The 25,209-nt window shown below is 38.2% G+C and overlaps 1 protein-coding gene and 1 non-coding gene across 2 annotated transcripts in view; both read right to left on the bottom strand.

Moving 5' to 3' along the window:
* Positions 1-64: 64 nt before the first annotated feature.
* On the bottom strand, positions 65-172 carry LOC129081529 (U6 spliceosomal RNA). Its single transcript, XR_008530315.1, has one exon. It is a non-coding gene; the product is annotated as a U6 spliceosomal RNA (small nuclear RNA).
* A 379-nt stretch (positions 173-551) lies between these two features.
* Positions 552-25,209, bottom strand: part of NUP160 (nucleoporin 160) — a 43,002-nt gene continuing 18,344 nt past the window's right edge. The window contains exons 15-36 of the mRNA XM_054586961.1: positions 24,837-25,002; positions 24,367-24,494; positions 24,119-24,279; positions 22,018-22,151; positions 21,301-21,371; positions 20,195-20,354; positions 19,603-19,672; positions 18,959-19,057; positions 17,706-17,825; positions 14,377-14,472; positions 14,183-14,277; positions 13,993-14,089; positions 13,794-13,899; positions 7,689-7,849; positions 6,528-6,588; positions 5,687-5,797; positions 5,386-5,509; positions 4,630-4,731; positions 3,902-4,043; positions 2,646-2,771; positions 1,754-1,858; positions 552-1,303 (exon numbers count right to left, since the gene is read on the bottom strand). Of these exons, the coding sequence (XP_054442936.1) occupies positions 1,214-1,303; positions 1,754-1,858; positions 2,646-2,771; positions 3,902-4,043; positions 4,630-4,731; positions 5,386-5,509; positions 5,687-5,797; positions 6,528-6,588; positions 7,689-7,849; positions 13,794-13,899; positions 13,993-14,089; positions 14,183-14,277; positions 14,377-14,472; positions 17,706-17,825; positions 18,959-19,057; positions 19,603-19,672; positions 20,195-20,354; positions 21,301-21,371; positions 22,018-22,151; positions 24,119-24,279; positions 24,367-24,494; positions 24,837-25,002 (2,525 nt within the window). The 3' untranslated portion in view covers positions 552-1,213. The remainder of the gene's footprint in view (positions 1,304-1,753; positions 1,859-2,645; positions 2,772-3,901; positions 4,044-4,629; positions 4,732-5,385; positions 5,510-5,686; positions 5,798-6,527; positions 6,589-7,688; positions 7,850-13,793; positions 13,900-13,992; positions 14,090-14,182; positions 14,278-14,376; positions 14,473-17,705; positions 17,826-18,958; positions 19,058-19,602; positions 19,673-20,194; positions 20,355-21,300; positions 21,372-22,017; positions 22,152-24,118; positions 24,280-24,366; positions 24,495-24,836; positions 25,003-25,209) is intronic.

The raw sequence follows: 25,209 nt of genomic DNA, 5'->3' as shown, positions 1-25,209 counted from the left end.
AAAAATGTTGTAGACTGCTGTTCTAACCAACTGAATGACCAGGTGAGTGTTTTGTTTTTTTTTAAAAAACATGGAACACTTCATGAAATCTGCCTGTCTTCCTTGTACAGGGGTCATGCTCATCTTCTCTGTATTGTTCCAATTTTAGTATATGTGCCACCAAAGCAAGCACTACATATGGTGTTGATAGTATAAAAATTAAAGGCTTATGAAAAACTCAAGGAGCACTTGAGGTCATGCACCCCAGCATGTATCATCAGCTTGGCTCAAGTAAATGCATAAAAATTCTCTAAAACAAACAAGCAAAAAACTCAAGAAAGGTCAAAGGGCATATGAGCAAATAATATAGATTTTTTCCTTAAAAGATAAACTTTAATATACAGGATAAAATGCAAGATTTTATTTTTCACTTTCCCCAAATTTGTGGGTATGAATGCTTTTAAATCTGACCAGGAAAGTTTACACTATTAGACTAACTGTATGATTAAGTCCGGCTTGATTATCATAAATCATAGAAGTTAACAATTTGCTTTGAAACTCTGTGACTTTTATAGATGACGGATTCCTAATTTTTTCTTAGCTAAGTTTATTCAACTTTAGCTTCAGAACCAGATTTAAAATAAGGTATCTTCTTTGACAGCTGGTCTTTTTGTTCAGGCTTAATTTAGGTAAGTTATTTAATACTTTATTGAAGATCATACAAAAACTCCACAATAAATAATGGAAAGAGTACGTAAAATCATTAGCCTCTGCAATACAGAAAATACATGTCAATTCTGGACCAAAATAATTCCATCGAAATACAAAAAGCGAGAGGGGAGAATGAAAGAATGTACAGTGACTGCATTTGGGGGTCAGCTACAACAAACCAACCACCATCACCCATTGTGGAAAGTGAAGGTGGGTTTTAATTTGCAGATAAAGAATGTCTTCGGTAGTTTAAAAAAATATAAACTCTAAAAAAGCTTGTGAATCATATACAAAAGCAGCTGTTTGAGACGAAGGTTGAAACCGGAAATTGTGTGTTAGCACCGCCAGCAAGCACAGGTACTGTGACTCATCTGCCCTCCTCCTCTGGCGCGGAATGCAGACTGAATGTTGTACACATCATTTACAGGTATAAGAATCAGCCCGGAGTACAGCGTTCCTGTAGAATAAAGTCTTAAGCCCTAAGAGGCACCAAGCGGTTACAAAGGCTAGGCAACCATCTGGATCACAAGTTCCGACGATATAATAAATCTCGGGTTGCTTTATCAACTTTTTGCTGGTAGTCCTCCAATTTGTCGAGTATTTTCTGGGACAGCTGTAGAGACAAGAAGGAAATCATTACAGAATATGTCAAGTATGGAAAAAGACTGAGGCTATTAGTCACTTTTGACTTCACCAACCAGACTCCCCCTAATAAAGATGTTGGCCACTCTGCTTCATTTAATCATTATTCAGTATAGGAGTCTGCTTTGTGATGTTACTGATAAAACTGGACGTCTCATAAATAATTCTCCAATCCTGTTTGCCTAATGAATTTTCTAAATTTGCAAACCACAGTAGTATTTTCAAGAAAAGCATTACCACCTCTCTTCCCAGAACCAGAGGAGCTATATCTGACTTAACAAGTCATTTTATGCAGGGATTGGGGCAGCAAATTAAGGGCAATACATGGCTTCTGCCCTCCCCTTACTCCTGGAGAATTGGCGAGCCAGCTGTCAGGTGGAACTGCAAGTGCAGGGGCATAGAGATGAAAGGACGGACTCACCGCAATGTTGTGGCTGTTGGCACTGTTCTCTCCCAGCACCTGGAGAAGCTGATCAATGGAAGAGTATGGGAGCCACACCATTGGAGCAGTTGCAGACAGTGGAAACTGAAAAGAAAAATATCTGTTATTTAAAGAAAATCAGAAAAGTGGAGAGTTCCTTTCACAAGCACTGATAACATTAAAAGGCTTATTTTTTTTCACAATAAGAAACTGCATGTATACGTGTGCACACACACGAATTGGACTCCTCCCCCCTTCCAACTGGGGGACTTGTCCTTTTTTCAATTAAATCAAATGCATTTTTAAATTCATGTCACCTCTTAAACCCTAAGGCTTCTAAATTTATCCATTAAGGATAAAAATACTCAATAAAACTTCTCTAAATTTTCAAGGAATGATATTATTTCCAGTCTGAAATTTAGATTCAAATTATCTAGGGGAGGAAAAAGAAGATTTGGAAAAGGAAAAGCTTAACTTTCAAAGTTCTGAATATGTTCCTGAGAGTTTAGGAGCTTGGCTCTGTGGTTAATTAACTAGGCTTGAATTTTAGATATGGCTCGTCCATGTACCATCTGCGTGAACTCGGGCAACTTCGAGTTAACCTCTGAGCCTTTTTTCCTTATGGGTTAAAAAAAGGGAAAAAAAAATCCCTTATAGGCTGCTACAAGGATTAAATGAGAAAACACTGGTAGAGATGCAGCATAGTCCTGGGCACACACAAAATACCATTTTGTTCTTATTTACCTCCTTCCTCCAAATAATAACTAAAGCCGTTGCATAACTACTAACAGTAAAGGGTAAATCCACTATTCTATAGTTCACTTTATTGTCAGGTCCTGGTTTTACTTAGTGTGATAATACAGAATGAAATGAAATGTGTATACATGCTAACCTCAATTCCAAAGTACTGGTGTCCTTTTCCCAGAACAGCATCCACGTATTCTGAAACCAAATCCACAGCTTCTTCCAAAAGGTCATAATTTAAGTACAGACGGAGCAACTCGGCAGCATCAACCTTCTGTAGAGAGTCAGTGATTATGAACATCTATCAGATTCCATCTTACCCAGGCAAAGACCAAAGGATGTTGAGTGTCTGATTTCCTGACACTTATACTTGTCAGTATGAATAAATGAGCACCTTGGTTTAAGGTTTGGATTCCCAACAGCCCAGTTACCCTCTGGAACCTTGTGAGGCCCTATCTGTTAAGTGGTCTTCCTCCCCTGTTTTGTGATGTAAGATACATTTTATTTCTTTTCTACTTGTTTTCAGAGTAATAATAGACAACGAACCTACCCAGAAATGCTGAGAACTTAAAAGACAATATATTTATGTCAATTCTCAGAAATAAATGAATGACAAATGTAAAAGAAGTTAAAAGAATCACCAACTTTAAAAGCCTGAATTAAATTTGTATTTAGCTTAGGGTGAGAGAAAGGTGGATACAGCCTCAGTGTGGAAGGGCTCTGCTTACATTAATTATGCTTTCTGCATTCTGACTGGATTACAACCAACCTTACCATCTTAGCTGCCTTCTTTACCTTCTGACTTTAAAAAAAAAAAAAAAAAAAAGGGATCAATTTTCTGGACTTTAAGCTTTACTTTCTCTCTTTCCCTATTCTTCCAAGGTATTTCAGATACCTTTAGAAGCTTGTTAAAATATAGCTCCTGGTTCCTAACTCCAGATAATTTGATTCTGTAAGTCTCTGATGGGGCCCAGGAATCTATATTTTGAAGAAGCCCACTACCCAAATAATTCTGATGCAGGTTGTCCAAAAACCCAATTTTGACAAAAGCAAAAAGAAACACTGCTGTGGTAATTTGAAAACTACCTCACCCACTCCTGTGAACTTTCTGAGCAGTGAATAGTAAATACCACGTCATCCATAGGAGTCATTGTTCTAAGTATCCACTCATTGTTCAGTGAGCACAAGAGCAGGCATTAACTTAATCACTACCCTGCAAAACTTTAAGCACTCAGTACCTTATGTGGAACTGAAATGAAATTGTTTTTAGCTAAGGCTGAGAAGCTGACCGAAGTCTGTAAGTTAGAATATTTCCATAAATTATTATTCTTCTTAAAATCATGTGAAGTTACTCAGAATGATAAAGATCAGCTTCTTACTCCTTGCAAGTGAAGATACCCTTACCTTATAACTGTTTATAAGCCAATTAGGCAGAGGTACTCCATGAGACAAGAGTTTGTTGATGACACAGTGGTGGTATAAGTTATTCTGGACTTTGTACCTTTCCAGGTACGTAGATAACAGTCGCCATGCTTCATCTGTAGCACTTGATGAAAGCAGAAAGAACTATTGAGTTCCAGATTCTTAACAGATATTTATAGTATGATTCAAAGAATGTACTTACAAGGAAAAAAGTCTTTGGAAGCTCACAAGTAAATTAGTAATATAGCTACAAGGTACCTAATGTTATTAGGGCCAATGTGACTTCAGGGTAGCATTAGAAAATAGATGACTTGGATTTTTCATTTCCTTTCCCACTATTCATGTATTTACTTGACTATACAATTCACTTAACTTCTTTGTTTCAAATTTCTAAAATAAGAACAATAGCTTAGACTACTGTTGCCAAACATGATCAAGCATTACAGTCGTACAGAAGTTCTGATTTAGAAGGGTAGGGCATTATCTCATAGTCTGTATTTTACTAGTGATTCTGGTATGCTAATTTAGGAGTTAAAAGACTTCTAAGTTGTAAAATGTTCCAATTATAAAGTGGTAAGCTGCATAATACAAATTGTAGAGGCATTTCAAGGAAGGAAAGTCTACTGAGGGTTAAAGTTGTCAGAGAAGGATTCTGAGAATCAGGTTAATCGGGGGGTCCCAGGGAAGAAGGAGAAACACCAGGGCTGTACCTGGATTCCTTCGTAGTGATGACTGATGAGAGCTGATTGGCTGCTAGCCAGGCCCACGCTTCTGCCTGTGCTGCCTCTCCACCCAACTGCAGTTTGATGCATCTGCAATGCAAATAGTTCCACACGTAGAAAACTCAATTGCTGAAAAGCGCCACCTTTTTTTGTTACTACAACTAGAGGTAAGACAACGTGAGCTCCAGTGTATTGCCAAATTCACTACTGGGATATTGGCTCTTCTCTCCTCATGGCCACATAAATGAATTACCCATGAGGCCATCAGTAAATCTTAAGAGATAATTTACTTTCAAGAGAAAACTGATATTGAAAAATTCTGAAAGTTAATATTGCCAATCTACAAACTGCTTGCCTAATATTCAGGTAGAAGGTAACTTCAATAAGGAGTACTTTCTACTCATGCTTCCAGGGGCCCACAGCTGTCCTAAAGGACTGAAGAGGACACATGCCTCTCCTAAAATGGACACCACTATTCTTAACCCAGGTTAACGACTGTCATGTGGGAATGTGGGACCAGGAAAGCCAGATGTTCTCAAGAGAAGATATAAATCAATATTTAAAAAAAAAAAAACACGACCAACTAAAAGAAATTAAAAACAAAAACAAAAACCAAAACCTTTGTGTGGACTAAACAAAACCACTGGCTTACAGGATACCGGTTTGTAGTAACCCCTGCTTCACCCTAAGCAACAGCATTTTTGCATTAGAAAATTAAGACTATAAAGACAATGGTGTACATACTTGAAAGCAAGTCCCTCAAAGACTGGCGTTAAGGGAAGCTTAAACGTCTGACAGAGTGATATGGCAGTGTCGAAAAGGCCGGCTTGAACCAAGAGAGTGACCATCTCCTCTGCTGATGAGCTACCTGTGGAAATGGAAAAGCGCCACTTAGTGCAACCAGAGGCATATGCAAATGAGCCCCCAAACTGCTTGTCGACGACTATCTCAGAACAACAGCATGCTTCACAGCCATCTAGCGTGCGAGGTCCACTGCCTGACCCTCCAGAGTGCTGTTGATACCAAAAGATTGCTGCATCCCCACCTGCTACTGCAACTGCTGACGGCTCATGCTGGGCCAACGCGAGGCGAACACGAGCCAAGATGCACTCTTTCTCTAGGTCTTCCAAGTCCAGGATTTCAATCTGCCGATTTGCTATCAGCCAAAGACAAATAATTTCAATTCTCCAAAAATAAAAGATGTACCTATAGAGTAACTCAACCTGTCAATTGCCATTAAATATTATGTAACTTTCTATTCAATTTCCAAGGGGAGAAAAAGGGTGGCTCCATATAAGCTACCTTAAAGCAGCATCCTGCTTCAAAGGCACAGTGGAGTCAAATAAGAGCAGTATTCTAATCCTAGCTGCAGTGAGGAGGTGCTTACAAGGTATTTTACATATTATTTATTTACATCTTAGAATCACAAAATACTGTTGTCTCGATCAGTAAGAAAGGAACATGGTCAAAGAGAGAGAGGCAGAATTAAAGCCAGGCAGCCAACCCTGGAGCCCAGACTCTCTAAGGAAGGACCTCATGCCTCCATGGCAGCATCAAAGGAGCCTGATAAAACAAAGATTTGCTAGTAAGCTGATTTAAATACGAAAACCAAAATACACTTTTTAAGCATTTTCATTTCTCATAAAGCCACACAAAGTTTTCAAAGTGCCACCAACCAACCAACCTTTAGCAGATTAATATATTGAAAATACACTGAAAAAAGGGAGCTTTACAATAGTTCTATAACTACTATACATATATAGTATATAGTACACTACAATATTACTATACTACAAGATAAGCACATTAGAATATACGAAAAGAATACCACCACATCACCGCAACACAACCACTTCCCCACAAAGAACCAGTGAGACCCGACTCACCTGGGGCAGCGGCGCACTCACCATCGTGATTCCTCTTAGGGGATGCGCCAGGGCGGTCATACTGAGAAGACAAAGTCATTTAACTGTGAAAAGCTACTATTTCAATTTGAATCCAGAGCTTTCCTGCTTAACTATTCCCAACATAAATTACTTAACTAGCACAGGTCTCCTTACAAAGGTACTGTAACTATCAGACCAAAAAAAAAAAAAAAAAAAAGGAATGTTTGCCAAGTTGGCTCATTTAGCTCTAACACGCTACTGAGTCCAATGACATGCGTTTGACCTCCTTATAAACCACTGACTTTCCTTGGTTGCAGTTATATTCTCTGCCCAGAATTCTGGGGAACAGCCTACTAAATGTAGAAACTATACAATATAAATAGTTGGGTACATATGACCACATCAGCATGACAAAAAAAACTCAAAGTGTACATTCTTTAAAATAATCATTGTAGTTTCCCAACAGCTGTAAGGGAAGGACCCTTTCTGGATTAGCTGGAATTCTACCCTGGAAAAGTGTTAGGGATTCCTCCTGATAGTTAGGTCTTCCCTGCCTCTAATGATGCTTCCAAGGGCCTCTAATAACGCTTCCAGGGTCTTCCCCCAGGGAGCATGCTGGAGGCAGAGGGCAAGGGAGGGGCGATATTTAACAAATGAATTCTGTGTGGTATATCATTTAAAAATAATAATAAAAAAATAAGTCATTGTAGATTGAATTAACAAAAATGAATGAAATAAAAGCAACTACTATCATTTATTGAGTACTTTTTTGCAGGTTTGGGCACTGTTACATTTCTAAGCAATCTGTACATTAATTACCTCATTTAATACACTAACAATTCTATAAGGTTGACAGTAATAGTATCATCATCTCTATTTTATGCAAGAGAATAACTGGACAGCAAAAGATTAATCTGCCTGAAGTTAGGTCTCTCTCACTACGAAACTGCTCTGTAATGCTTCTTCCTACAGTGATTCTGAGTTTGGGAACTAAAGAGGTAGTAATATATACCAACTGAATTGTTGCAATGATAGGTTAAATTCACAAATATCCCAGGAGAAATTTTAAATGACACAAAACAAGACAAAGTCATAGTTCTGAAAGGACCAAACCAAATAAATAAAATGATCCCTAAATTCCAAGATGGAAAGTTTTCATACCACTGCACCAGATGCTGGTTGCACAATCCAGGCATATTCCGGACGAATAAGTCGTAAACAATTAATAGCAGCCAGATAGCAGTTGCCTTGCTTCTCAAGTCCCCGAAGAGTTCGAACCTCCCTGCCAAGACGCATTCCATACTCAAACATCACTGCGCCAGCTATGAGGCAATAATAAATTAGACATCAGAATTTAAAAAATGTGTTTCTTTAGAGATAATACAGAATTTGCTTTACTTATCAAATATTAAAATGTAAAACAAAACTGAGTTTAACTTAAAACCAAACACACAGGAAAAAATCATGTGTTGGCGAGGAGAGAGAAATATGGGAACTCTTGTGCAGCGCTGGGTGGGAATGTAAATTGGTGCAGCCACTATAGAAAACAATATGGCAGTTCTCCAAAAAAATTAAAAATATAATCACCTATGATCCAGCAATTCCACTTTTAAGAATATACCCCCCAAAATTGAAAGCAGGGCCTTGAGGAGACAGCCGTCCATGCTTGTTCATAGCAGCCTTATGCACAGTGGACAAAGACAGAAGCAATCCAAGTGTCCATTAACGGATTAATAAAATGTCCTCTATGCATATATTATTCAATCTTAAAAAGAACATTTTGACATGGTGCAACAAAGACGAACCTTGAAGACACTACATACCCTAAGTGAAATGAGCCAATCACAAAAAGAAAAATAATGTATGATTCTAATAGTTAAATTCAGAGACAGAAAGTAGGATGGTGGTGGTTGTCAAAGGCTGGGGGAGGGGGAATGGGGAGTTGTTTAAAGGATGTAGAGTTTCAGTTTTGCAAGATGAAAGAACCTTGGGGGTCGGTTGCACAATAATGTGAATGGACTTAGTACTATTGAGCTGTACACTTAAAAATGGTTAAGATGGTAAATATGTATTTTACCACACTTTAAAAAAATTGGGTTCTTAATGCTAATGACTCTTGTTTAGGAAAGTACAATGTTAATTATTTCAAGTAATAAATTATCAACTAATGTTTTAACACAAGATTAAAAATAAATGGGAAGTTGTTTAGTGAGTATAGTTTCTGTTTTGCAAGATGAAAAGAGGTCTGAAGACTGGTTACACAACATTGTAAATGTACTTAACACAACTCAACACTTAAAAATGATTAACAGTGTACAGTCTATGTGTACTTTACCATAATTAAAAAAAAGAGCTCCCTCCCCCAATCATGTAAAATGTTATTTTTGACTATTAGATCCTACATTCTCAGACTGGACAGAAGACTAGCTTAGAGAATTTGTCTCAGCCAAATAGTCACCTATGTCCATCCAGGATTCTGCAACCAAGAAATGTTTGGATGCTCTGTTTAAGAACATATACTCTTATTTTTTTAACAATACTTTAGTTACACAGGTTGTATAAGATACTGAATAATACATTTTTCTGAGACAGCATGGGACTCCAGAAACCAAAGAGCATTAAAAAATATTCTTTCAGTTTTGGAATTAAACTATTTTTCAGTCCAACAAATTAAAAAAAATTTTTTAATTTATTGATTTTAGAAAGAAAGAGGGGAGCATCAATTTGTTGTTCCACTTATTTATGCATTTATTGGTTGGATCTTGTATATGCCCTGACCAGTACTGAACATGCAACCTTGGTGTATTGGAACAGTGCTCTAATCAACTGAGCTACCTGGCCAGGGCCCCAAAATATTTTTAAGTGCCTGCAATATGTAGGACATTTTGTTAGAACAACAACCTTGCTCCAGAAGGACCTACACATTTATCTGGTTAAACTGATTTTAATCAGGTTGACATAAGGGATGTTATTGTGAAAGCAAACACTGGGAGCTCTTTAACCATTATTTCCCTTCCTGTATGATTCGAGAAAATAAAAGAATATGCAAATGTGTTTTCCCATTAGGAATATTAAGGACATGTCTAGAAATTACTTGCATCCATTCCTTCCAATGAAAATCAGCAAGAAACCTCATGAAAAAATTTGAATGACAATGGTATAAATATATTAGCTGTTCAGAAGGAAAACCATAATGCTTATATCATTTTAGCTGTTCCGATAAAGACTTCATCAGCCATCATACAAATCCAAATTACAATACACTCTAAAAAAATGACTGGCCTCGCCCTGACTAGTGTGCTCAGTGGACTGGTCATCATACTGCAAACTGAAAGTTCACTGGTTCCCGTTCAGGGCACATGCCTGGGTTGCAGGTCAGGTCCCTGGTTGGGACTGCAAGAGGCAACTGATTGATGTTCCTCTCACACATCAATGTTTCTCTCCCTCTCTTTATCTTTCCCTCCTCCTCTCTAAAAGTAAATAAATAAAATCTTTAAAAAAATATGACTGGCCTGAACTCTTTAAAATATCAATGTCAGCCAAGGCAAAGTAAGGCTAAATGAAGTGCTTCAGATTAAAGGAGACTAAGGAGGTATGACAAATGATATAATATCACATGTGATCCTACATCAGGGTTGAGGACAGCCACAGTATGAAAGGACTGAGCTATTAAATAAAATTATTACTATGTTTTTTAAAAGGTTTTATTTATTTTGAGAGAGAGGGAAGGGAAGGAGAGAGGGAGAGAAACATCAATGTGGGAAGAGAAACATCGATGTGCAATAGAAACATCGATCAATTGCCTCTTGAGCACCCCCAACTGAGAACTGAACCGGTGACCTCTCGGTTTGCAGGCCAGCGCTCAATCCACTGAGCCACACCAGCTGGGTCTAAAAATTATTGACAATTGACACAATTTAAATATGACCAATACATCAGATGATAACATTACATTTTCGTTATTTGATAATTGTATTGAAGTTATGCAAGAAAATGTTCCTTAGAGGATATATCTGAAGTATTTATTGAGTTTTGATGTCTGCAACTTACTTTCGAAAGGATCAGCAAAAATAAATATGGAAAGAGGGAAGGCCTGTGGGAAGATGGCACAGGAACTCAAAACCAGCCGCAAGAATTCAAGGTACCTCTAATGAAAAAGTTTTGTTTAATATCAGAGAGAAGATGGACTTCCAGTCAAGATGGTGGCACAAGTAAACACGGCTCGTCTCCTTGCACAACCACATCAAAATTACAACTAAACTATGGAACAACCATCCCTCAGAACCATCAGAAATCAAGCTGAATGGAAGTCTAACAACTATAGAAATCAAGAAACCACATCCATTCAGTCTGGTAGGAGGGGCAGAGATGTAGAACATACTGAACCCACACCCACATGTGGAGGATAAAAATTCTGGAGGGACGTCTCGGAAGCAAGGAGTCCGAGCCCTACACCAGGCCCCCCAGCCCAAGATTCCAGTGCCAGAAAGGTAAGTCCCCATAACTTCTGGCTGCAAAAACCGGCAGGGATTGAGTTGGTGGAAGAAATTTCTGGAGTCCCAAGCAGTTCCCCTTAAAGAAACCCCACATGGACTTAATCAGACTCACTCCTGAGCTCTGGCACCAGGGTAGCAGTCTGAGGGGCACCAGTGGCAAACAGGGAGGAACTGAAGCATCTGGCATCAAGGGAAGAGCTGGTGGACAGCTTTCTCCTAGACAGAAAGGTGGGCAGAGGTCATTGTCGTTTTTCTGAATCCATCCCCCACGGAGTCACAGAGCTGGCAGGAGGGTGTCATACCTGAGATTCCATCAACTTGGCTAACATTGTTTGCCCCACCCTGGAGATCCCTTGAGACTCAGTCCCACCCAACTTACTAGTCCACTAAAGCTGTTACCAGTGGCTTTTCCATATGAATTGCTGGTCTTGGCTCATGCTTCACAGCTTCCTAAATCCTCTCAAACAAACAAGAGTCAGCCTCAGTAAGCACCCAACACACCTACCTCTTGTTAAATGGCCACAGGCCTGCCACTAGCAGCAAACAGCCTAGGTTCACAGCTTGACTTTGCCTGGGAATCTCCAAGCCCAGCATAACTAGCAACCATCTCAGATTGCTTTATAGCTCAGGCAGGGTGGCCCTGGGAAAAACGCATGTTGGGGCTAACCTTCGCCTGCACCGTTTGGGAAACACCAGAGCCTGAGCACCCAGTGGACAGCAACAGACCACAGCAGAGTACTGCCACCCTGCTCCTGCACAGCGGATCCTCCACAGAGGGCGAAGGCTGGTGGTCAGTGGTCACAGCCAGACCTTGTAGCTGAGTGGCCTGGGTAAATCCCTCCCATTGACCTGTCAATAGCAACTGAAGCTCAACTACAAGAGGAGGGTGTACTCAGCCCGCATGAAGGGTGCACCTCAAGTATCCAGCTTGGGTGATAGGGTAGGCTGAGCCACTGGTCCCTACAGGACACCTATCACATTAGGCCATACTACCAAACCAAGAGTCAAAGCAGCTCTAACTAATACATAGAAACAAACACAGAGAGGTTGCCAAAATGAGGAGACAAAAAACATGGCCCAAATCAAAGAACAGATCAAAACTCCAGAAAAAGAACTAAACAAAAGGGGGAGAAGCAATCCATCAGAAGCTGAGTTCAAAACACTGGTTATAAGGATGCTCAAGGAACTTAGGGCCTCAAAAGCATAAAAAAGCTCCAGTCAGAAATAAAGAATATACTAACTGAAAAAAAGAACAATTTACAGGGAAACAACAGTAGAGTGAATGGAGCCAAGAATCAAATCAATAATTTGGAACATCAGAAAGCAAAAAACACCAATCAGAACAAGAAGAAAAAAGAACCTCAGAAAACAAGGATACTGTCAGCAGCTTCTGGATCAACTTCAAGCACTCCAACATTCACATGATAGAGGTGCCAGAAGAGAGAAAAATCAAGAAGTGAAAATCTACTTGAAAAAATAATGAATGAAAACTTCCCTACTTTGGTGAAGGAAATAGAGAAAGAGGGAGTCCCAAACAAGATGGATACAAAGAGGCCCACTCCAAGACACACCATATTAAAATGCCAAAGGTTAAAGATAGAGAGAATATTAAAAGCAGCAACAGAAAAGAAGTTAGTTAGCCACAGGGGAGTTCCCAAAAGACTGTGAGCTGATTTCCCAAAGGGAACTTTGCAGGCTAGAAGGATTGACAAGAAATATTCAAAGTCATGAAAAGCACTCAAGATTGCTCTACCCAGCAATGATATCATTTAGAATCAAAGGACAGATAAAGTGCTGCCCAGACAAGAAAAAAACTAAACAAGTTCATCATCACCAAACCATTATTATATGATAATGTTAAAGAGACTTACTTGAGAAAAAGATCAAAACTATGAATAATAAAATGGCAATAAATACATACCTATCAACAATGAATCTAAAAAACAAACTAAGCAAACAAGCAGAACAGAGACTGAATCATGGATATGGAGAGCATTTTGATGGCTGTCGGATGGGAGGGGGATGTGAGAGAATGTGTGACGAGGTGAGGGGATTTAAGAAGTACATGGGCAGTTACAGAATAGCCATGGGGATGTAACGTACAGTATAGGAAATGGTGTAGGCAAAGAACTCATACGCACAACCCATGGTTATGAACAATGGTGCGAGGATTGGCTGAGGGAGTGGGGGGTGCCGAGTGGAGGGGGGCAGAAGAAGGAAAAATTGGGACAACTGAAATAGCAAAATCAATAAAATATAATTAGAAAAGTAAAATAAAATCAGTGCTGGCTGGTGTGGTTCCATGGATTGAGTGCCAGACTGTGAACCAAAAGGTCACTGGTTGGGTTCTCAGTCGAGGCACATGCCTGGGTTGCAGGCCAGGTCCCCAGGGCAGGGTGCATGAGAGGCAACCACACACTGATGTTTCTCTCCCTCTCTTTCTCCCTCCCTCCCCCTCTCTGTAAGAAAATAAAATCTTTAAAATAAAATAAAAATAAAATCAGAAGACACACATAGAAGGTCATCTTACTGGAAATGCATCAAAAATGTTCTAGAATTGGAGTAAGTGCCTATCGTTAAGGCTAACAGGTAATCTTCAAAAGGGTGAAGCTAATCTTGTCCTTAAACATAATATCCCCAAATGCTTGTAGAGAACATTTTTCCAGTTGTAAAAATAAGGTAAAAATTACATAAGTTAAACACTTAATATATTTATAAAACATTAAATTGATAAGGTGCCTCCAACAAAGACTCTGCTTCCAGTTCTCACCCTTTCGGTAATTGTGGCGATAGACGTGAAAGGCATAGAGAAGCTCATAGTAATTATGAGTCATGAGGTCCACAGCTCTGGCACGTGATTCAATTATTCCCACAACCTAAGGATGGGGAAGCAACCGGGTATCAAAGTTAGTAGCCATCACGACAACCAACACAGTTGTGTCCAGTCATCAGTGGAGAAATCAAATTACCTCGTTGTGCAGATTCACATAGGGAAACTCTACAAGATCCTGCAGCTGCGAGCGTTCGCAAAGAACGACCACCAGCTGCCGCAAACAATCTAACTGCCTAGAAGAAAGGAAAGGGAGATGAGGGTAAACTGTCTTAGTGAGTGAAACGGTTAGTAAATCACCTTCTCTAAAAAAGGCTGAGATTGACTACCTGCTGGAATCAGGAATTTGGGTTAAGGCTTCATACGCTTGGTTATTGTGACCCAAATCCAAATGATGTTTGAAAATGCATGTCCTTAAAGTAGCCTAAGTATCAAATATAGAGGAAAAAAGATTAATATAAGTTAAAGTATGACATTCACAACAAACCTCAAGAGAAATAACTAGATTATATTTAGTTCTTACCTGACTCTTCCAGTCATCACCTGCTTCAGTTACTGCTGATGTAGCCAACTGAATAACTAGTTCAGGCAAACCAACAACATCTAGTAGACGCAAAACCTACGGAGAAACAGAAGGAATTTCCATTAAAAGTAATATGCTGATGCACTCCAAATTGAAATACGATTTTATTTTCTTTATTTATTTTTAGAGGGGGGAAGGGAGGAAGAAAGAGAGGGAGAGAAACATGATGTGGGAGAGAAACATCAATCAGTTGCCTCTTGCATGCCCCCAACCAGGGACCTGGCCAGAAACCCAGGCATGTGACCTGACTGAGAATTGAACTGGCAACACCTTGGTTTGCAGGCTGGTGCTCAATCCACTGAACCACATCAACCAGGGCTGAAATACGATTTTAAATCCATTAAATAACTGGGTAAGATAAAGATTAAATCAAAGGTGCTGACAAGATGAGCATGAGGATTATTTGGTCAATACTTGAGATTTTCCTCTAGATTCTACTGTTAAGTAACAGGCTTGTTGTAAAACTTTCTATTGGTCTTTTTTGTTCATAGCTCTAACCTCAGTGTTTATCACATAGTAGGCTCTGAGTATTTGCTGAATGAAGGAACAAATATAATTTTACTACTTTTTGTACTTTTTGGGTAACAGATGAATTTAAAGCCTAGTAAACAATATTAACACCATAGCCTTATAAAAATCCTAAACAGATTACATTAATATTTGACATATCCTATTTCCAGTACAACAAATAGCACTCTTCAAACTTTGTAAATTGTCCACACTATTAACAATATCTGTGCACACTCTAGACACATGCTCATGTATTTACTTATATACAGCCATTTCTCTAATACATATGTACAAAACACTCAAAGTATAAGTTATAAAGATAAGATTAAAATAGTATAAAATTATTTTTATTTATTAGCAGTTATTTATTGTTAGCTTTCTTTTCTTTATCAACAGTATACAAAAATCTTTTTGTTCTGGATACTTAGGTTATTTTTAAGGTTCAACTTTTCACTGAAGTATAACATGTACTTAGAAATGTACTCATATCCTAAGTACATAGCTGGCTGACTGTTCACAAAGTAAACATATCCATGCTACAAGCACCCAAATTAAGAATTATAATACATCAGTACTCCAAGGGTCCTGTGTGACTCCTTCCACCCACTACTGACTTTTTATTTTTAATCCTCACTTGAGGAAATGATTTTAGAGAGAGAGGAATGCAGAGAGATTGGGAAAGAAACACCGATCAGTTGTCTCTCATAAGTGCCCCAACAGGGGACTGAACCTCCAACCTAGACAGGTACCCCAACTCGGAATCAAACCTGTGACCTTTCGGTTTACAGGATGACATTCCAACCAACTGAGCCATACCAGTCAGAATGCCACTACTGACTTTTAATAATTGTTTTTAGTTTCATGGAAACAGAATCTTATAGTATGTATTTTGTGTGTGTGTGTGTGTGTGTGTGTGTGTGTGTGTGTGTGTGTATTGGCTTTCTTTTGTTTAACATGTTTATAAGACTGATCTATGTTATTACATGCAACAATTCATTTCATTGAAAGCATATATAATTCACTGATCCATTCTGTTAATGAACATTTGGGTTGTTTCTAGTATATGACTTTTATGAATATGCTTAGAACATAAATTATACAAATCTCTTTTGGTAAATATGTACATTTGTTTGGATATATTTAGAACTACAATCACTAAGTCCTAGTATGTCAATTGATTAGAGCTACTAGATACTGAGTTTCCCAAAGTGGTTGTAAACCACAGGTGATTTGGATGCTTAACATATTGATAGTTTGCATACTATCTTGAATTGACATTTCAATTCAAGGTACTCTTACTTAGATCTTAAAATGGCATCTCTGAAAAGTTCAATTGTTTTTGGCTGACTCTTGTCCGATCTGATTATAGACAGTCACTGTTTTTACCTTGCAATGTGGCTGATGAAGAGTCTGTATCAAAGGCAGAAGTGTCAGCCTTACATTTTCCTCACTTGCTTGTACTTTGTTAGTACCTCCAATCTTGTTTTCTTTGCAGGAATTTTTAAAAGCCAAGTCCATATTGTAAAGGTGATTTTCATTAAAATTAGGCAATATAATGTATAAACCAATTTAACCCGGCGAACCGAACCTACTGAAATGAAGTGGACGAGGGTGCCACTACATACCCTGCCCTTCGCTGCGACACTCAGTCTTCCCTCGGATGCCTATCTTGAGACTAAGTGACAAATGACCACTTGGTGAAAGGACCAAATAAAAGGCATCAAAGTCGATCCTTATGATAAACATTAGGATATTTTGATCTATTTCTTCTGTGAGTGAAAGTTCTAGTATTTTCTTTCCAAGTCTCACTCTGCGGTCCACTGGAGCACTGTTTTTTTAAATCAGTAAGTTTGTCCTAATAAAAGCTGTGAGTCTCTCCACAGAAAAAAATACAAACAACATTTTGCACCTTATTTCAGGGGATTTATTAATGCCTTAAATCTATCTGGCTTCAGATTAAACACTCTTACTTAAAATTCAAAATAATTTTCTCATTAGTAAGATAGTGGAGGGTTATTAGTAGATAGAAATCTATGTCAGTATTTCAGTATAGATTCACTTATTTCTTTGAAGACCAAGCAACAAACACAACAGTGGAGTCTGCCTTGTTGCAGTTCCTTTTTGGTGGGAAAGCTGAAGAACAACACACAGGTATCTAAAATATAGCATCAAGCACAATTAAATGTTATGAAGAAAAATAAAGCCAGGCCCAGAGACTGCCCACGGTGCCCCGTCCACCTGTGTGCACGGGAGGAAGCGTGAGCAGGCAGGCGACACCTGAGCAGAAACGTGAATGCCACCAGGGCGCGGGAAAGTTGACTAAGGGAACGGCAGGCAGAAAGGCTCTGAAAGGAACAGAGGATGAGGTTGGCCTGCAGCAGACAGTAAGAAGGCCGCTACCATGACAGCTAAGCGGAGAGAGGAGAGAGTGTTAAGAGGAAAGCTCAGGGGCCCCGTCATAAACTGAGGCTGCACACTGCAAGGCAGTTATTTGAGTTACCAGCAAAACTAATATTAAGTAATAAAATTCTAACGATAACTGGGCCAATAAAGCGATTATCATTTAAGTTAAAAACATTTATCAAATTTAATTAAAAATACGTTTCAATTTTTCTAGGCAAATTCATTTTCTTTACTTGGAAATTCAGGGAATAATTAATTTTTATAGTGTTTTTCTCCAAAATAACAAGGCAATGTATTTCAGAAAAATTTCTACACAGGGTGGTAAAAAAAAAAGAGCCAAGCCTGGAATAACGTACCTTATCATAATACTGCAGCCTGGGGGTGGAAACTGTCTCCCCATCCTCTGACCGGATCAAGCGATCCAAGAATTCCTCTTTGCCCACTTCCGATGCTGCCTGGCAGAAACATTCCAGGGCCTGGAGAAATAAAATACTAAGTGACTTATAATGGATAATTTCTGCCATTCTAAACTCTAGCTGATGCATTATTTAATATTTTTATCTTACTTTTTTACTTAAATGCTATTAAAAAGTAAACTTTAATATGATAATTAATAGATAAATATGTAATAAAGCAGCTGTAGCAACACGTTAACAGTTGTAAAATTTGAGTGGTGAATATATTATGACTTTATTATAAAAGCTTTTCAACTTTTCTGTATGTTTGAAAATTTACATAACAGAATGTCAGGAAAAAGATAAGAAAGGTAAATGACCATAATAGGAAAAGGAGCTGCATTAAAAAAAAAAAAAAAAAAGATATATCACCCATTGACTGGTGAATGAATAATCAAAATATGGCACATCCATACAATGGGATATAATTTGGCCATTAAAAGAAATTATATCTACAACATACATGAACCTTGAATATATGCTAAATGAATGAAATCAGTCACAAAAAACCATATAATATATGCATTAATATGAGATGCCTAGAATAGGTAAATTTACTTATTTATTACTTATTTTCTCTGTGGAGAAATAAAGTAGACCAGTAGTTCACTAAGGGCTGAATTGGGGACTGATGGTTAATAAGTTGGGGTTTCTTTTTGGAGTGATGAAAATGTTCTAAAATTAATTGTGATACTTGTACAACTCTGTGAATATATTAAAAAGTTGACATGTAGATTAAATTGGGTGAGTTATAACGATATGTAAATTTTTTCTCAAATTATTATGAAAAATGTTTTCAAAACCCCTAGGAAGTTACAACAGTTAAAATTAAATAATTCAAGATTCCCCAACAAAACAAACAAAAAATCCCCAAAAAAGATATAATGAAAACAATGTAATTGAAAGATACATTTTATTTACTAAAATGCATCCCTAAGAATACCTACGCAGGGGGAGGAGGGTTTCACTCTTTTCTTCTCTGGTGTCCTAACTAGTCTGCAAAGTACCTGAGGGAGGACATTCTCCAAAGGCACTAGCAGTCTCCTTTATCCTTATCTAGAGGATTCTATGCCCCTCACCACCCCCTCCAACTTAGATGGAAACTAAGTGTCCTCCTTGCACTAAATTTTGTTCATCACTCAAAGGCAGTTTACCTTCTGGCCCTCTCCTGTGACCAGGTAACACCGTCCCAGCATAAATCGACAGGAACCAACATTGACTTGACACCAGGGATGAAGCAGTTGAATATAATCCTTAAAAGCATAAAAGGCACTTTCTGATTAAGAAAATAAATACTCATTTCCACATTCTTCGCAGAGGGAGGGAAAATGTCATCAATCAACAAAAGGTATATTTCCTGACATCCTGAAGAACAAAACCTAATCCTGTTAATTGATTCTTATATTAGGCTACTAGATACTTTAAGAAAGCAAACGGAACTCCAATAACATAAACACACACCCACTTCCCATCTTAGCAATTTTCCAACTTTTGGTATTTACTGGTTCAATCACTAGATTCCAGGAAAGGACTTAAGTGAAGAGAATGGTATGCTATTTTACCTAATAGAGAGAATTTAAAAAAAAGAAAGAATTCTAGAAAAAATTATGTTAGGAATGAAACTATCGAGAGGGAAGTAGAGAAAATCTGGAGTATGTTTTGGTGCAGTTGAATGTAAATTATTATGGCTCTTATTATTAGCCCAATTAAAATGCAGGTAATATTTACAAAGAAAAACGTTTCAGAAATCCTCTTCTTTACATGAATAATTAAACTGGAAATATTCAACGGTACTCACCTGCAATTGTACATACTGACAATTTCCCATCAAACATTCTAGAAAGAGACAACTGGGATTGCTAGGCCATCTAGTCATTGGTTAAGGAGATGTTTTACTTTTTGGGGGCAATATTTGATGAATGTACAATGCTTGAAAAGAGATGTAAGTATTAAACATGTATATACTAGTAAAATCTCAACTCCTCAGGCTCAACTCCTGAGTAAAAAAAACACACCAAAATAAAAGAAAAATTGGGATCATATCTGAAAATAAGTACTATCATCTTCTGTGGGAGGAAAAGCACCCAACCTCACAAAAAATCTTCATTATAAAGGCAGAATAAGATCCTTAGACTCTTTAGCTGGAAGACCTTCGGCCCTGGCTGGTGTGGCTCAGTTGATTGGAGTGGGAACCCATGACTAACAGGTTGCTTACTAATCCCCAGTCTGGGTGTGAAGGATCTCAGGTCCAGGAATATATGGGAGGCAACTGATTGATGCTTCTCCCTCCCACTCCCTCACTCTCTAAAGGTAATGAAACAATGTCCTTGGGTGAGGATTAAAAAAAAGGAAAAAAACCCCATTTACTTATGTTTTAAATAAAAGGATACAAGAGCTGCAATAAATAACTGGTAATTGCCGTAATCATCTCAGGCCAATTCAACCCAGTCTGGCTCAGAGGTGCCTTTGGTTGAGAGAAGAGATGAGATATAATGTGCTTTCTTGCAACTTCTTGGAAGAATAATTCCACAATTGTCTGAGGGCTAGATACTTAAAAAGAAAAAGTAATGACAATCACCAACTTGTGGTAGCAGTATCAATTTTCAATTAAGACAGGCTACCAATTCATTTTACGCCTGTAACAAAGAACACTTATTATTTCAAAATATAAAATGCACCACTAGGCCCTGGCTGGTGTGGCTTAGTGGACTGAGCGCCAGCATGCAAACCGAAAGGTCTATGGTTTGATTCCCCATCATGGCCCATGCCTGGGTTCCAGGCCAGGTCCCCAGTTGGGGGCGTGTGAGAGGCAACCGATGGATGTTTCTCTTGCACAATGATGTTTTTCTCCTTCTCTTCCTTCCTCCCTTCCCCTCTTTCTAAAAGTAAATAAATAAAATCTAAAAAAATGCACCCTTGGGATTATCAGTGTTAATATAAATGAAAGCAATTTGTAAACTGTGAAGTACTATACAAATGCAATTTAAAAAGCCACTTAAATCAACACATAGTCATTGCTTTTCACTGGTCTCACTAAACCTAAGTGTCTGCCCTAGGAAGTGTTTACAATAAAAATAGTTTGAAGATTCCAAGGTTTATACCAAAACAACATAAAGTAAATCCCCCAGAATGGTTCTCACACAGGAAAGGGGCTCCTTTTGAATATATACTGATTTAAGACAAAATTACAAAAGCTACCGTGAACTAGGTAAATTTAAAACATGATTTTGAATTAATCACTGGAGCATCACTATACAGTGGAAAAGCGGCATTATGTATATACATGTAGGTAACACCCTTACTTTATGCCTGATCTCTGACTGTGGTTTCCACAAGGCTCATTGCCAGGGGTCTCAGGCCAAGCTTGCTTATATCCTCTCAAAGTGAAAGCAGAGCCTCACCAAACTTTCTATAATAAAGGTGGCAAAAGACCACTTTCATGAATATACAATAACTGCCAAATTTAAATCAAATGCAGACACAGTCCAGTCCTTACCAAACTTATTTGCCATTAAAGCACTAGAGTCAGTTAGTTCCAGTACCGATAAGTGTTGGAGATTAGACTCCCTGTGAAAAAAGGGGGAAAAAAACAGCTTAATAAATTCTCTTATGCTCAATATGACTTCACCAAGTTATTCTATCAGCAGTGCTGTCAGTGTAATTAACAAAGCGCGCAGGAGAGCTCCACTGAAACCATGAAAACAATCTGGAAAACATGGCATCGTTTAGACACTTGCCCATGATTCCACTCGGTGACCCTTCGGTGAGAAGCCGCAGCAGCAACTTCTCCAAGGCCTCCATGGTCTGAGAAGCCTTACCTTGCCAGAGAAAATGGAATGGTTGAACCTACTGAAAATGTGAATCTTCTAATTGTTGGATTTTCTTTCTTATTTGAATTATAAAGAATCTCAGCCTACTTTTAATAACTAGCACAATGTTTTTGTGTGGGGTCCAAATTTTCCTCCGACCTCATCTTATTTTGCTTTCAACAGGATTTATCTTTACATTATACACATGTGTAATAATATATAATTTATTATTTTCATACTTATAAGTTGCCTTTAACCTTTGGAAAATGAAGCAACTAAAAGTTCTTCAAATTTTAAAGACAAAACACAGTACAGCATAACGCTTACAATTTTTTCTTGTAAAGACAGTGAAAAAAATAATTAAACGCACAATTTATTTTAATAATTAGAATAAAAAAACTCACAGTGTGTCAACTGGGACATCTGTTGCCAAGCACTGACTTCCCCACTTAATGAGGTGATAAGATAAGAGCAGGGGTGCTGTTCGGTGGAGTAGGTCTTGCTGTGCCTGAAAGAGCTGACCGGCTCCCAAAATCACCTGTACACAATGGGTGGTGGGGTGGGGGGAGACAGTAAATAGCAATTAGCGACTGTAATGCTTATGGTTCAGGTGGACGTAAAATATAACAAACAGTTACAAAGGCCTATGAAAAGTTACATATACGCATCCCTGACTGGGTAGCTCAGATGGTTAGAGCATTGTCCCACTACTCCAAGGTTTTGGGTTTGATCCCCAGTCAGGGCACATACAAGAATCAACCAATGAAAATATAAATTAGTGGAACAAAAAATTGATGTTTCTCTCCCTTCCCCCTCTCTAAACATCAGTAAGTAAACTTTAAAAGAAAAGTAACATAGATATACACAAATAAAACGAACACACCTATTATATTTTGGGATAGCAGATGGCAAAAATATCTACCCAAACATGTAAAATAATCAAAAACAGCTTACCAAGTCATGGGAGCTGATGACAAAAAAAGAAAACAACATTGAGAAGCTTAACTTTTATTGAATCTGTAGATTTGGAATTCGAGAAGAGGAACAGGGAAACCTAAGACCATTGTTATGCTTCTGGTCTTGGGTAAAAAAAAAAAGTAGAGGAAAATTTGGCAATACAGCCAAAAGCCTTACAAATATGTGCAGCCTATGACCAATCAATTCTAGTTGTTAGATTTTATCCTAGAGTATAATCAAAGGTGCACAGAAAGTACAGCCACGAGGAAAAACTGGCAAGCACATGGATGGCCACAAATGGGATTGATTGAAAAAATTAAAATTATACTAGATAATTGAAAATAGTGCTATATAAGAATATTTAATAATGTGAGAATACTGATGAAATTTGTAAGTAGAATAAAAACTACCAGGCTATAAAAAATACCATGTGTACGATATCCTAATTTTATACATAAAACAAAAAACAATTGCATAGAAAAATAGGGTGTACACCAAAATGTGAAAGAGCGGTTATCACTGTGCAAAAGATTACAGGTGAATTTTTATTTTCTTTCTGTTTATATCTAAAGGCTCTATGATGAACATCTAGTACTTCTACATTTAGGGAAAAAAAATAACAAAGTTTATAATTTAAAAAAACCCAAAAAACAAAAACACCAAACCCCTAAAGAAATGGAAAAGTCTATCAAGACTGAAAAGAACTTCGGAAGGGCTGCAGAAAGTGACCGACTGCAAGGAAGGTTCCCGCTGCTCCTTGCTAGGCCCAAACAAGTCATCTTCCCAGGGGTTTTTCCTTATTTCTACCCGAAATTCTACCATCAGCAATGTATTTAAGTTAATAAACTCTGACTTAAAAAATATTAAAATCTCTGGGAACCCCAAAGGCCTTTCAGTTGTTTACACATTAACATAAATTAGTGTAATCAGAGAGCTTCCTGTCAGGCTCATCGGAAATTGCTGACAGACCAAAGGGACTTCTGACCGTGGGAAGAGGGGTAATTTCTGGACACGGAATGTGTTCAGCAGGGTGGGTAACAGGGACTGGTGGTCTCTAGGGTCTGGCAGCCGTAGAAGGACAGGATGGAAAAGGAAGCACAGCATGGAGTTGGGAGAACCGTAAAGACAAACTGCGATCTCAAGACTGTGCTTAGGGTAAGTCCTGTACTGCAGAAAGAGAGTTCTTTTTCTCCGCTTCTCTCCTCCCACAAAACAGTACCCAACTATCACATCCAAAGTAGTACTAATAACACTCAATTTTGGGAGAGCCAACCTGAGTAAGTTTCCTATCGCTACGTGTGCAAAGGGTAACAGTGAAACAATCTGCTCCCTATATGTCCTTGACCTGTCATTTTATATTCCGACGCTTACTCTTTCCTGATTCAACTATTTACAGAGCACCTACAAAGGGCCACGCAGGGGAGACAGAGCAGGGAATAAAGACAAAAGTATCTGCGCTTGGAGAGCTGACATCCTGCAATGTGCCTGCAGGTCTATACAAGGTTTCAGATTTTAGATTTGACAAGTTTTCTCTGAAATAGTACTTACTGCATCTCCTAGCCTCATTAATAGCTGCTGTAAGATCAAAAGGTCTCGGCAGATGAGGAAGCGAGTACTGGCAATTTTATACACACTTCTGCATACAATAGACCCTGCTGTTCTACTACCATAGAGCTGGGCAAGATTCATTCGAATATTCAAAGGCTGAGCTGCAATTTAAAAACAAAAGGAGGAGAAGTTAAATGCATCATTGTTTTCTCTAAGTCAAAAGGGCAGGCTTCTGCTTTGTCATTTACCTGGATCGAATCCCTTTTCCACTTCCACCTCTGTCTCATAATCCATTTCCCGTATAAGAAGCCCAATGGCATGGACTGGGTTCCTAATCTCTTGCAGTTTACTGCAAATATCCTCCATTACATTTTCTCTATAAGGACAATTAGAAAATTCCTATTACTACTAAGAATACATAAGACAAGCTCTGTATAAATCCTGAAAGCTTAAATGTGCTATGAAACAGGAAAACCAGCCACAGAGCAAAGGAATGGAGGTATACAAGATACTTTACTCCATGAAGCAAGTTCCCCTCATTTTTTTCACAAATGACAGACAATATGAATATGAGAAAAATACTCTTATGTTTTAGAATTTATAGGCCAGTTTAAGCTACTACTTTATACATTTTTGAATGTACATTAAAATCCTGACTTTGGCATTAAAATTGCTAAATTTCCATTAGGAAGTGCACTTTACCCTAAATTCTCCTTACACATCAATAGTGATCAAATCTTCCAGAATCTGTTCTGCAGCCTTTTCTGGAGACTGTAGGTTGAAACAACTCATTTCCATCATTACTGACATATCCATAGTCACTGACTCTCCAATCAGCCGAAGGCATTTTATAAGACATATGACATCCCGAGCGACATCCACATCTATGAGTAAGAGAAAGTTAACATTCATGTCTCAAGCCAATGAAGTGCTACTGATTAATATTATATGAAAATATTAATAATTAAATGCTAAGGATGTATCAGAGGCCTTAGAGACACTTAGGCCTCTTCAGTTTTGCTTGAAGTATCTACAATGTGGTAAAAGGACGAGGAAAGGTCACAGTGGCAATCAATGCTTTTTGCCTCTAT

Source organism: Pteronotus mesoamericanus, unplaced genomic scaffold (genome assembly GCF_021234165.1).
Source record: "Pteronotus mesoamericanus isolate MK-2021 breed Mesoamerican mustached bat unplaced genomic scaffold, CSHL_Meso_final scaffold_1066, whole genome shotgun sequence".
Taxonomy (NCBI): domain Eukaryota; kingdom Metazoa; phylum Chordata; class Mammalia; order Chiroptera; family Mormoopidae; genus Pteronotus; species Pteronotus mesoamericanus.
The sequence above is the reverse complement of the archived record's forward strand: the minus strand, read 5'-3'. Positions and strand labels throughout refer to the sequence as shown.